Source organism: Orycteropus afer, unplaced genomic scaffold (genome assembly GCF_000298275.1).
Source record: "Orycteropus afer afer isolate SDZICR_OR568_19922 unplaced genomic scaffold, OryAfe1.0 scaffold00218, whole genome shotgun sequence".
Lineage (NCBI taxonomy): Eukaryota > Metazoa > Chordata > Mammalia > Tubulidentata > Orycteropodidae > Orycteropus > Orycteropus afer.
This window is the reverse complement of record NW_006921805.1, coordinates 3,350,591-3,364,059: the sequence shown is the minus strand read 5'-3', so window position 1 is coordinate 3,364,059 and position 13,469 is coordinate 3,350,591. Positions and strand designations below refer to the sequence as shown.

Sequence of the window (13,469 nt, the reverse complement as noted above, 5' to 3'; positions counted from 1 at the left end):
CCTCCTTGGGTTTCTGAGGCAGTATCACTACGAAAGTAGATTGCCCCATCTTCCTTCTGAGGAGTGGCTGGTGGGTTTGAACTGCCAGCCTTCTGGTTAGCAGTCAAGTGCCTTAGGCACTATGCCACCAGGGCTCCTAAACCACAGGCGTAGAGGCTAGGATTTACAGCACATATTTTTTTGGAACACAATTCAATCTATAAAGGATAATAAACATTCCACAAATATCAGTAGCCATATTGTACTGATACTTTGTTTCAAAGTAGTCTTTATGTCCTTTGAAAAATTTAAGGATTAAACTAAGGATTTTACTGTATTGCTTATATTTTCATTTGGAAATTATTACTTGCCATCATTTATTATATTTTGTATGAAAATACTCATTTTTTATAGATGGATTAATTCGTTCACTATTTTAAGGTTTCACTTAACTCATTTAATAAACCAAGTACTCCAGGGCCTTCAATGAAGAGTGCCAAGCCCAAGAATCTAGGAATGTTAAAGCCCAGAGAAGCCTGGTCTGTTTCAGTGGATGATTACTAACTGCTGTATGACTTTGAGCAAGTCACTCTACCTCCTGCAATTGTTTACTCCTCTGTGACATGAGACAGGTTTACTGAATCTGATAATAATCTATAATTATTTCCAATTACATTGTTTTTGTACATCAAACACCTTCAAAATCATTGCCTTATACCCAGGAATTCTACCTCCGGGAATTTATTCTAAGGAAATGATCAGAGAAGTGGAGAAGAATTTAGTCACAGCTATGTTATTTATTCGGAAGGAAGATTGGGCAATCTACTCCAGTAGAGATACAGCCTCAGAAACCCAAGGAGGAGTTGCTATGAGTCAGGACCAATTCAATGACAGTGAGTTTGGTTTTGCTTAGGTATGTTATTTATAGGAGCCCTCGTGGTACAGTGCATAAGTGCATAACTGCTAACCAAAAGGTCAGTAGTTGGAACCCACCAGCCACTATGCAAGAGAAAGATGTGACAGTTTGCTTCCATAAAGATTTATAGCCTTGGAAACCCTATAGGGCAGTTCTACTCTGTCCAACAGGGTTACTATGAGTCAGAATCAATTCAATACCACTGGGTATAGTTATTGTTTTGTTTGGGGAGTTATTTGTAAGAGCAAAAAGTTGGAAGCCACCTACATCTTTTAAAAAAGAGCTTTATATTTAAAAATCTCATGTCATGGAATATTACTCAATCAGGAAAAAATTACTAGAACATTACTAAAAAGGGAAACAAAAATGACATGATCCTCTCAATAGACACAGAAAAAGCATTTGACAAAATCTAATAACCTTCCATGATAAAAACATTCAACAAGCTAGGACTAGAAGGGAACTTCCTCAACCAGATAATGAACATCTATAAAAAAAACCCACAGTTAACACCATATTTAATGGTGAAAGACTGAATGCTTTTTGTGGGTATAAGACAAGAGTGTCCATTCTCAGCATTTCCATTCAACATTGTGCTGAAGGATTTAGCCAGGGCCACCAGGCAAGAAAAAGAAATAAAACACATCCAGGTTGCAAAGGAAGAAGTAAAACTAACTCTATTCATAAATGACATGTTTTTACACATAGAAACTCCTAAGGAATTCACATACACATGCAAAAACTATTAGAATAAACGAGATCAGCAACACTTGAGGATACAATATCAGTATATACACTCCAAACCAAAAAACCAAACTTACTACCATTATATACACTCCAAATCAAAAAAACAAATTCACTACCAATAGTTGGATCCTACTGATAGTAACCCCTCCTTGGGTTTCTAAGGTGGTATCTCAACAGAAGTAGATTCCCCAATCTTCCTTCCAAGGAGTAGCTGGTAGGTTTGAACCGCCAGTCTTCTGCTTAGCAGTCAAATACCTTAGGCACTATACTACCAGAGTGCCTAATATATACACTAGGAAGAAACAATCAGAATATAAAAATAAGAAAACAATTCCATCTATAATCACACCTACAAAAGTACTTAGGAATAAATTGTAGAAAACATTGCTGAAAGAAATTAAAGAAGACCTAAATAAACAAAAAGGCATCCCATGTTTATGGATCAGATGGCAATACTCCTCAAATAGATTCAGTACAAATCCTATCAAAATTCTCAGCTGCCTTTTGGCAGAAAGTAAAAATCTGATCCTATAATTCATATGGCAATATAAGGGGCCCAAAATAGCCAAAACAAAGAACAAAAGTTGGAGGACTTGCAGTTTCCAGTTTCCAAATTTACTACAAAACTTCAACAATCAAGACAATGTGGTACTGGTACTGGCAATATAGATCAATAAAAAAGAATCCAGAGTCCATAAATAAACTTTCACCTTTATGGCCAATAAATAAACTTGCTACTCTTGTTTATTCTTATAGTTTGTGTGTGTATTCCAACAACGGTGCTGCCAAAGGGGCAGGGAGGCACCATCTTCTGACCTCCTCTAACCCCACAAGAGGAAGACAGAATCACCATCAGTAGCCCAAGGCCTATTCCTGCAAGGCCAGACATCTTGTCTCCCTCCAGCCCTTTAACCAACCCAGACACCAACCATTCCTCCTGCAGCACCTGCCACCTCTCTTCTGGGTTCAATAATTCGCTGCAGTGGCTGCATAGAACTCACAGATTATGGGGTTTATTAGGGAAGCAACAGGCTACAATTCAAGTTCAGGAACACATTTAGTCTCCCTCAGCCTGCTCTCTCTCAGCCAACAGTCTCTCAGTCTCTCTCCCAGCAGTGTGTGTCTCTCAGTGTCTCTTGCATCTCTCTCTCAGAAATGCAGGTCTCCCTGCCAGCAGTGAGAGACCCCTTCCGCCTCTAGGAGGGCTCCTTTTGAGCCTGGCAGAGTGGCCAAACTAACCAATCCCAAGATCAGAATTCTATACACCTGAGAGAGAACAAACTTCCCAGAAAATTACTTTGTGCTGCTCCCAGCAGAAATACCCCAGGTGGATAACTTTAACAATCAGGGGCTACTCAGTTGGTCACAGCAAATTCTACCATGGAGTTTACAAACACTTATGGCTAGAAAAGCCACACTATGTAATTTATTACACCACAGGTGCCAACACAATTCAATGGAGAAAGAAAGTTATTTCAACAAATGGAGCTGGGATAACTATGGATCCACATGCAAAAGAATGAAGTTGGATGCTACCTCAAACCATACACAAAAATTAACTCCAAAGTGGCTCACAGATCAATCTTAAAAAGTAAAGATAAAAATCTTAGAAAAAATATAGGAGTAAATTTTTATGACCTTAGATTAGACAACGGGTTCTTAGATATGATCCCCAAAATATAATCAAGAAAAGAAAAAATAGATAAGTTGTATTTTGTCAAAATTAAAAACTTTTGTGCTTTGTAAGACATTACTAAGAAATGAAAAGATGGGCAAAGTGCTGTTACATTATGCAGACTACAATGAATGTCACAAAAGAAAATGTGTATGAATTGTGGAATGGAAAACCATTTGCTCTGTAAATCTGCACCCAAATCACAATTTAAAAAAAAAGAAGAAGAAAAAAGAAAGAAAAAATGAAAAAGACAATCCACAGATTGTGAAAAAATATTTGCAAATAATATAGCTGACAAGGAACTTGTAACCAAAAAAATCTTATTAAAAAAAAAACCTCTTAAGACCTAACAATAAAAAGACAAAGTACCCAATTAAAATATGGACAAAAAAAAAACTGAACAGGGAGTGGCTACTAATGGGTATAGGATTTCTTTTTGGGGTGATGAAAATATTGCAAAATCAAATAGTGGTGATGGTTGTACAACTTTGTGAATGTACTAAAAACCAATGAATTATCTATGTATTATGGTATGTGCTCTGGTAGCGTAGTAAGGCACTTGACAGCTAGCCAGAAGGCTGGCAGTTCAAACCCACCAGCCACTCCTCGGAAGGAAGATGGGGCAATCTACTTCCGTAGTGATTCTGCCTCGGAAACCCAAGGAGGGGTCTCTATGAGTTGGGTCCAACTCGACAGCACATAACAACAGCAGCAACATGGTATGTGAATAATATCTCAATAAAGCTTTTAAATAATAATAATAAAAGAGAAACTACTCATAATGTGACACAGAAAAGCCATGATATACATTATAGTTGAGTTTATAACAAATATATTTGAAAGATATAAAGAAAGAACTAAAATAATATAAACCAAAATGAAAATAGTACTTTGTCTGTGATCATTGAGAATTTAATTCCTCTAACCCCACTTCTAAAAAAATTTCTTTTCAAACCATAGCATGAGCCTTCTGTGTATCTGGCAGCACTCCTTCCTTGAGATAATGGCCCCTGCAGCCTCCTTGTGATTCTGTCTTCAAGGGGACACAACCCAAGACACACAGCACGTGTATCACTTCCCGGTTTATCACTTCCACATGCAACAAGCATTTCATTCTCACAACCGTGTGGGATCAATATTATTACTTCCCTTTTAGAGACAAAGAACTGAGGCTCAGTAAAGAAAAAAGAATGCCTAGAGATGGGTCTATCCCATGCAGATTCTTGAGCATCAAACAAATTACAGGACAACGTCTGCTTTAGAGGCTCCCCACCTAAAACTGGGGCAGCGGGAACTGCAAACCTGGAAGCTCAGGGTCTCCAGGCCCTGGAATGGCAGCTCAGATGGCTATTCTGTCTCTCAAGCTCCTCATTTAGAAAGTGAGGGGTGAGACCAGAAGTGGCTTACAGCTTTCTTACACCTCAAATTCCAATAAGTCCTTAGTTTCCTTAAAAAGCATTTCCTGGTTGGCTCTTAATATTGCCCCTAATGATGGCTTCTCTGTGACTAGGCTGTCCCACCACAAATGACAACTTCATAAGCAGTTCAGTCTTTTACAAAAAAGAAGTCAAATGAGTGACAATCAGGAATTTCAAGCAATTCCAGAAAATTATAAAGTGATTTAAGAGTAAGGACCTAAAAAAATCCCCCATATCAGTAAGAGTCTCATATAAAAATTAGGGTGGGGATGGGGGGAAGCAGGGTTCCAAGTAACTTCAGAGGGCTGAGCAATTAAAAATTCAATGCATTTTTACAAAGTAAAAAAAAAAAAAGCAGTTACGTGAGTATCACAAAGCTAACATCAAGGGAAAGAAGCAAGTCATACAAGAAGATGTGCTGTGATTCCATTCATAAAAAATCTCAAAAACAGGAAAACTAAACAATTCATGATTGAAAGGGAGCACACTTAGATGGTAAAATGATTAAGGTCACCCAAAGTATCCCAAGAACAGGGGTTCTGTAACCTCAGAGAGGAAGGAGCAGGGGGTACACAAAGAGGCTTCCTTGGGTCCTGGCACCTTTCCATTTCATAACCTGTGTTTTGCTTACAGAGGCTTAAACTTGATTCTTCAAGAATGTACAGCTATGTCTTTAACAATCATCTGCATGTATAATTCATTTTACAATTAAAATGATTTTTTTTTTATATTAAAAATAAAAGGCAGTTGCATGATTGCATGATGAACTCCAGGAGTGTCGCTCTGTATTCCCCGTCAGGAAATGTGGCACTTTGGCCGCAGTTTCCTAGAAAGCCGTTCTCTTCCGTGCCGGTGTTCTGACTTTCATTAAAATACTCACATAAACCATATTTCTCAAGATCCCCTTCTGTTTCTTATTTCTGGGGACAACTCGGCCTCCCAGTGATTTTAGTGAGAATGTGAGTAATATTTTCTCTTAGCCAGACATGTGCTGAACATGAAAACTTACCTCATCATCATCCATTATATTTTCCTTAGCAAAGTCATACAGCTCTTTCTGCAGTGTAGTCACGTTAAAGAACTGAAGTGCTTCCTGTTCAGACACAAACAGAGAACCATTTATATGACCACACTTCTGATGTCAAAACTTCAACTTTTTAAAGTGAAATGATCCCAACTTGGTATTCCTTTGCTAGTCTACGCTAGGATCTAAGCACAGTGCCTAAGTTAAAACAACAACCAGAAGACTGACTTTAAACAAGAGTGGACACACACCCACACTCGGAGGCTATCATCAAAAAGACAGACAATAACAAGGGGTGGAGGGGATGTGGAGAAACTGGAACCCTCGTACACTGCTGGTAGAAATATAGAATGTTGCATCCACTTTGGAAAGTCTGGCAGCTTCTCAAAAGGTTAAACATAGAGTTACTATGACCCAACAATCCTACTCCTAGGTTTATACTCAAAGAAAGGAAAATATATGTCCAAATAAAAAGTTGTACATGAATGTTCATAGTATTCAGAATCGTCAAAAAGCAGAAACAACTCAAATGTCCATCAACAGATGAATGGATAAACATGTATTATTCCATTTACACAAAATATATAGAAGAGGCAAATCCAGAGAGACAAAAAGTAGACTAGAGTTTGTCTACTTTCACGGAAAGGGAAGAATGGGGTTTCTCTTTGGAGTGAGGGTGATGAAAATGTTCTAAAATGAGCCAGTGGAGAGCATGGGGTCACCATGCATCAGGGAGTCGACTTGACAGCAGCTGACAACAACAACAATATTGTTAGTTCACTTTGTATCTCATAAAAAGTCAGGAAAAATTAATAAAATCAGATAGTAGGGATGGTTGTAGAAGTCTATGAATGTATTACAACTCACTGAACTGTAGATTTTTAAAAAGTGAATTTCATTATATGTGAATATCTCAGTTATAAAAAGCATAGTCAACCCAGTGAATGAGCAAGCAAAAGAGAAAGAGTGTATGAGTGTGTGTGTGTGTTAGCAGGGGAGTGAAGTGGGTAGAAAAATGTGTATATGGCAACTCAGGACAGCATAGAGAAATCCCAATGGCAATGTAAGTTAAAGGCAAAGATGAACAGAAAAAGATCTTTTGAAAGTAGTATATAATTAATGGAATTCTTTGTTTTGACATTGGATGCAAAACTATGAGTTTGTCCATTAAATGGTTGTTCATCCCTCAAAAGGCATATACCACAAAACCATCAGAAAAGAAAATGATATATAAGTGTGACATAGAAAAATGTTCATGAGGAAGTGTTAGAAAGATCATGCACGCTGCAAACAGTATGTAGAATAGTATGATCCCTTTTTTGTAACAATAAACAGGCTGTATATATGAATAAATGTTTACCAATAAAGAGGGGTAAGAAAGGAGTAGGCTTAGGAGGGAATTTCACTTTCTAAGTAAAATGTTTCTGTAGTATTTGCAATTGTTAGAGTTTTAAGGAATTTAGGTATCAGAAATAAAGCAGTAAAATGTTAAAAGAAAGAACTAACTACAGAATTTTTTTTTTTCTTCATTTCAGAAAGAACCTGTTATCTCAGCATTCACAGGAGTCTCCTGAAAGTGAGAAAGAGGAGGAGAAAAGGGAAAGCAATGCTCAGGGCACTGGCATGGCACTTACTGGCCTAGGCTGGAAATGCTCGTCTGAGAGGCCCCACTTCTCCTGGTGGTACTGGTAATATACCAGGTTCTGTTTCATGACCTTGTCGTTCTGATCAAAGAGCAGGTAGCTGACCGCACAGGGCGCGGCGTTCCTCAGGTCGTTCACTGGGGTCAGGGAGAACGGGGGAAGCAGGGAGATCAGCAAAACCTATAGCTTTCTAAAGAGAAAATTCATGAGCAAGCCCCTTCCATGCAGCCCCTCCTACAGAAAACCTCCAACGAGAATCAGCCCTGGGAGGGCAGGTCATAGATGGGGCCTCCATGGCCCTGGAAGCTGGCTTTGGAATACAGGCATTCCTTTTAGGCAGATGCCTTTGCAGAAATGCCTGCCAAAGGCCTCTTGCTCCAAGGACTGAGCTGGACTCACAGCCCTGCAGCCCGAGGAAGGCTGGGTCCCAAGGCCTGGACTGTCCAGCAGCTAAGGTCAGTCCAGGAAGCTGGGGAGGATGTGCTCAGCGGAATACACTCCCCATTCGAGGCCTACAGTTGACCTGCACACCTGGGTTCCACCTGGATAAACCATAGTCTCCAGATCGAGGTAGGCCCCTACAGCTAAACCAGGTCTGGAAAACCAAAGGATGATGGACACGCTGAACTGGACAAGATCTGACAAGTCACCTGGTCTTGATATCTCCTGAAAGTGGCGTTTTCACCTCCAGCCTCTAGACCTCACAGTGCCCCATCTATGCCACAGCACCTTCAGCACTGAGCTTTTGCAGGGATGGGGATTTGTCTTGGGAGTAGGGAGCAAAGGGGAACAGGTAATGAAACACAAAAGTTCCTGGGCATTTATTCTGGCACATTCCACTCCAGTTTACAACCCTGGAATACTGCCTTTGCTTGGCAGGAGTAACCAAAGCTTGTGTATGAATAAATCATGCCGCCCAGTGGCCATTTTCTGTACTGACAACTTTAAAACCACTGCTTATGAACACTCTATTCTACAAGGCCTGCCTTGGCTGGGAAAGGTTCAATATAAAAAATGACCCCTGCCCTCGAGAAATTTAGCGAGCTGGGTAATCTAGAAAGAATTCAAAACAGGGTAGAATTCCAGGAAGTAAATTTTACTTTAACTGTTTACCTGTGTTATAAATTCTGTCCCCCCAAAATATGGGTTTTAAATGCTAATCCCTATACCTGAGGTTATAATTAATCCTAGTGGGAATGGGTTTTCTTTGTTATGTTGATGAGGCTGTATAGTATAAGGTGTGTCTTAAATCCATCTCTTTTGAGATACAAGAAAAACAGATTAAGCAAGCAGAGATGGGGAAAGGCAGGTGCCAAGCCACAATCAGACTATCAAGGAACAAGGACCTTTCCCAAGAGCCAAAAGAAAGAGAAAACCTTCCTTTTTAGAGCTTGTGACCTGAATTTGTACTTCTAACCTCCTAAATTTTGAGAAAATAAATTTCTGTTTGTTAAAGCCACTCACATGTGGTTAGTTCTGTTATAGCAGCACTAAAGAACTAAGACAACCTGTAACACCAGAAAGCAAAGATCTCCTGGAGAGTAGCAAGCAAAGCCAGAGGTTTTGGCCTATCAATGTTTATAAGTCTTTGCCACAGTCTCTGATATGCAGAGCTATTTTCAGAACATACGCCACGTGAGCCTGGGTGCAATCACCAGGGATGAGCAGACAGGACCAGTGGGCAGCCAGAGCTGGGATGTGTCTAGAACACTTCTCAACTCCTTATCTGCTGGCCTCATGCACCCAAAACCAAGCCAGGCTAGACAGCCTTGTGGATTCAACCCCAAGCTTCAAAGTCCGACACAGGACTGGCCTGAAGCAGGTGCTCGGTGAAAGAGAAGCAGAAGCACAGATTTTCATGAAAATGAAGTAAAAGACCAGCTTATGTATGATTTTATCCAACAGAAAACGTTTAAACTGTGGACCCTAAGCTTGGCAAAGTGTTGATAAAAGCTGAAGTTGGGTTACGGGCACAGTGGAATTCATTACTCTCTCTACTTTCATGTATGTCTGAAAATTCCCATCAGTTTAAAAAAGCTTACATACATAATTTTTCATAATTCCCATTAAAATAGGGCTCTTTCCTACAGAGAAGTGTGGATGGATGAAAGTATACAGTTATCACTTGGGTAGGGGGAAAGGGAGAAGAAAGAGGATGGAGATGGAAACCGGTCGTTTGCTTTGCATGTTTCTCTGTTCATCTCTGAGAGGTCTGTTTTGCTACAATAAGCCTATATCATAAGATTCTATGAAAGAAAGCAATAACTAGTCAATTTTATATATATATATATATATATATATATATATATATGTATGTTTGTTGTGGGAGCTCTGGTAGCATAGTGCCTAAGGCACTTGACTGCTAACCAGAAGGCTGGAGGTTCAAATCCACCAGCCACTCCTCGGAAGGAAGATGGGGCAATCTACTTCCGTAGTGATACTGCCTCGGAAACCCAAGGAGGGGTCACTAAGAGTCAGGTCCGACTCGACGGCACATAACAACAACAACATGTTGTATTTTTTTTTTTTTTAAAAAAAAGGTTTTTCATAGACAGAAACACTGCCTACCAGAACACTGTCCTCTCAACACTAGACTGCAGAGTCAATAACTATTGGCTGAGGACCTACTATGCACTGGGTGCTATCACATGTGAAACGTATTCATAGATTATATAGAACTAGACTCTTGTCCTCTAGCTAGTTGCTAGGGTTACAAAGACAAATCTCATCTGCCCTCAGTGCAGGGGGGCTTCTGGGAAGGACACTACTTTAAAACATACCTCACCCCCTTGCTGATCCCCAAAATATTCCAACCAAGGAAACAAACTTCTCAGTGAGTCCTGAAATGAAGGTCAGGCTGCCCAAAGAGCAGGTTCACTGATGAGAGAGGTAAGTCACCTTCTTCAGGAAGATTCAGTGTATGTGTGTGTTGTGTGTGTATTTTGGCATGCAAGATTTTCACTGTGTCCTAAAGAGGAAAGAAGATGGGATAATGAGTAGGTGGCTGTTATGGAAAGAGGGAGTTCAACAAAGAATATAAGCTTTTATGAAAGAAAAAATATAAGCTTTTATGAGAGAAAGAATATAAGCTATGGAAGCTAAGGTCACGCTTCTTCCCAGGACAGCCCTGTCTGAGTTTGAAGGGGTGTCCCAAGAGCATGCATTCTGGCCAGAAGAAACTTGCTATATGTAGATCTTGGCATTTCTTCATTAGGACAGAGTAGTTTCTGCTGCAGCTGTTCCCAGTAAAACCTCCTGTTGCTTGTAATGCTTGTCACTGAATCTCCAAGTTATCTACTGCTCAAACACGAAGCACTCCATAAAGTCAGTTACATGAAAACAAGGAAAAACCAAAATGGACAAGCTCTGAAGTCTGAACTTTGAGCTACCTTCTTTCCAGCAGTCATTTCATTTTGTCCACTTCAAATGTTCTGATTAAAAAACTCCAATTTCAGCTCAAGAGAGTACCAACTGGAATGAAACTCTTAACAGTCTGAAAAGTAAGCTTAATGTGAGGAGGAAAAGAAATAATGATAAAAAGGCATACACTCTTACAGGGTTTGCTATGTGCGAATGGGTGACTACCATAAGCACTTCATGTATATCAACTCATTTTATTCTCACAAACATCCCATGAGGTTAGTCTAATTATCTCTATAGATGAAGAAACAGAGGCACAGAGAAGTTACTAAGTGACAAAGCTGGAATTCAAACTCAAGCAATCGGGCTGCAGGGTCTGTGCCCAGAATCACTAGGTCATGCTGCCTTTTTGTGCCAGACATGACACCAAGGCTATTGATGTGACCTCAAACTCTCCCAATAACCCTAAGGAGGGAAAGGTTATTACCTTATTTTACAGATGGGGAAAGTGAGCCTTAAGAGGATAAAGCACTTTTCTATGGTCTGCAGAGATGATTACTTACATTTATAATAAGCAAACTGCAAATAATGATACATAGTGGCCACAAATTTCTCGACAGGATAGCCTCCTATTACCGGGGTGAGATTTTCTTCACACTGCATTTTGCATCCCAGGACTTCTATGTAATGATCTGAAAGAACACACACACATTTTCAGAACAGGGCACTCACTCACTGCCTTTTGGTATGCCACTTCTGGTGCAAAAAAAAAAAAAAAAAAAGATAAAGGTAAAAGAAAAATATTTGCAACACCTATAATAAAAGGCTACATCTTTATTATATAGAAAGCTCCTTAAAATCAATAAGAAAAAGACAAGAAGAAGAAGGGAAAAAGAGTCCCCTGTATAAAAATGGCCAACAGATATCAATACAAGAGAATTATAAAAATAACTAATAGACATTGTAAAAAGATGCTAAGTCTCATTTGTAATTAAAGAAATACAATCTCCCCTAAAATAATTTAAAGTGTTAAATGGGCAGAAATGTTTGAATTTGATCACATGCAGCATTAAGGAGAGAATGGTAAATCTTACACTCTCTCTCTCTATTGGTGGGAGCAAACCAGGAACAAACTTTTTTGGAAGCAATTCAGTAAAATTTGTCATCGGTTAAAATATACATATCCTGTGACCCAGTCTACTACTAGGTCTACTACTAGGAAATTTCTTTAGACATAAGCACACCATGTATCATACTGGGTACTAGTAGCTACGGGTACTACACTGCCCCTTGTGGTTCCTCTACACCACACTTCTGTAAATAATCCCTTTGTAAACAAATCCGTCTTGAACTATCTTGATATACATGTGCCAGTCAGGACCCTGACTAATATAGAAGGAGATTTATTCACAGTATAACCTTTTGTGGCTTTCAAATTCTAAACTATATGCATATACCATCTAAACCAAAAGAAAAAAAAAAAAAACAACCTCACTGCCATCAAGTCAATTCTGACTCACAGTGACCCCCACTGGGTTTCCAAGGTTATAAATCTTTATAGAAGCAGACTGTCTCATCTTTCTTCCATGGAGCTGCTGGTGGGTTTGAACCACCAACCTTTGGGTTAGCAGCCAAATGCCTTAAACACTACATCACCAAAGCTCCCTATATACCACCTAGTCAAAAGTAAAATAATGTTTGAAGTTAAATAGAATGTATCCAACCAAGTAGGACACATTCCATTGGGTTTAAGAGGTAAGACTCTGCAATCAGAATGCCTGAATTCAATTCCCAGCTCTTTACCAAAGGACTATACGCACATTACTTAACCTCCCTACGTCTACACTTTCTCAAACTGTAAAATGAGGAGCATGCTAGCACCTTCCTCATAAGGTTGCCATAATGCAGTAATAGGAATAGGCATAAAAGTCATAGAACAGGGCATTGCATCTAGCAAGAGCTGAATAAATGTTACCTTTTCTAACAACTATTTTTCAATGCATTTTATTGAAATATAATTTATGTACAGTGAAATACACAAAACTAAAGTGACATGGGTCAATGCTTTTTTTTTTTTTGCAGTGTTCCCTCCACTCCCCTCCCACCCCTGGCAACCAACAAAGAAAGTTTCCCTGCATATATAAACCTCTCCTTGACCCTCCACAACAATGAACTAATACTATACTAGTCCTTCTGTGATTAACTTATTTCACACAGCATAATGTCCTCCAAGTTTATCCATGTTATACGGTGTTTTGCAGACTCTACATTATTCTTTACTGCTGCATAGCATTCCATTGTGTATGTACCACAGTTTGGTCATCCACTCTTCCACTGAAGGCACGTAGGTTGTTTCCATATTTTTGCTATTGTAAATGGTGCTGCAATGAACATGGGTGTGCATATATCTGCTCCTGTCCTGGCTCTCAATTCTCTAAGATATATACCTAGAAATGGGTTTGCTGGGTCAAATGGTATCTCCATTTCCAGCTTTCTAAGGAATCGCCATACTGCTTTCCACAATGGCTGTATCACTTCACAGTCCCACCAGCAGTGCATGAGAGTCTCAATCTCTCCACATCCCTGCCAGCATTTGTTATTTTCTGTCTCACTGAACCTTGCCATCAGTGCTGGGGTGAGACAGTATCTCATTGTTTTGATTTGCATCTCTCTGATGGCCAATGATCGTGAGCATCTCTTCATGTAT

General features: G+C 39.5%; 1 protein-coding gene across 1 annotated transcript in view; it reads right to left on the bottom strand.

The window, feature by feature from the left end:
- LOC103203582 (cartilage associated protein) overlaps positions 1 to 13,469 on the bottom strand; it is a 51,996-nt gene that overhangs the window by 21,704 nt on the left and 16,823 nt on the right. The window contains exons 4-6 of the mRNA XM_007948646.2: positions 11,326 to 11,454; positions 7,394 to 7,539; positions 5,745 to 5,828 (exon numbers count right to left, since the gene is read on the bottom strand). Coding sequence (XP_007946837.1) covers positions 5,745 to 5,828; positions 7,394 to 7,539; positions 11,326 to 11,454 — 359 coding nt within the window. The remainder of the gene's footprint in view (positions 1 to 5,744; positions 5,829 to 7,393; positions 7,540 to 11,325; positions 11,455 to 13,469) is intronic.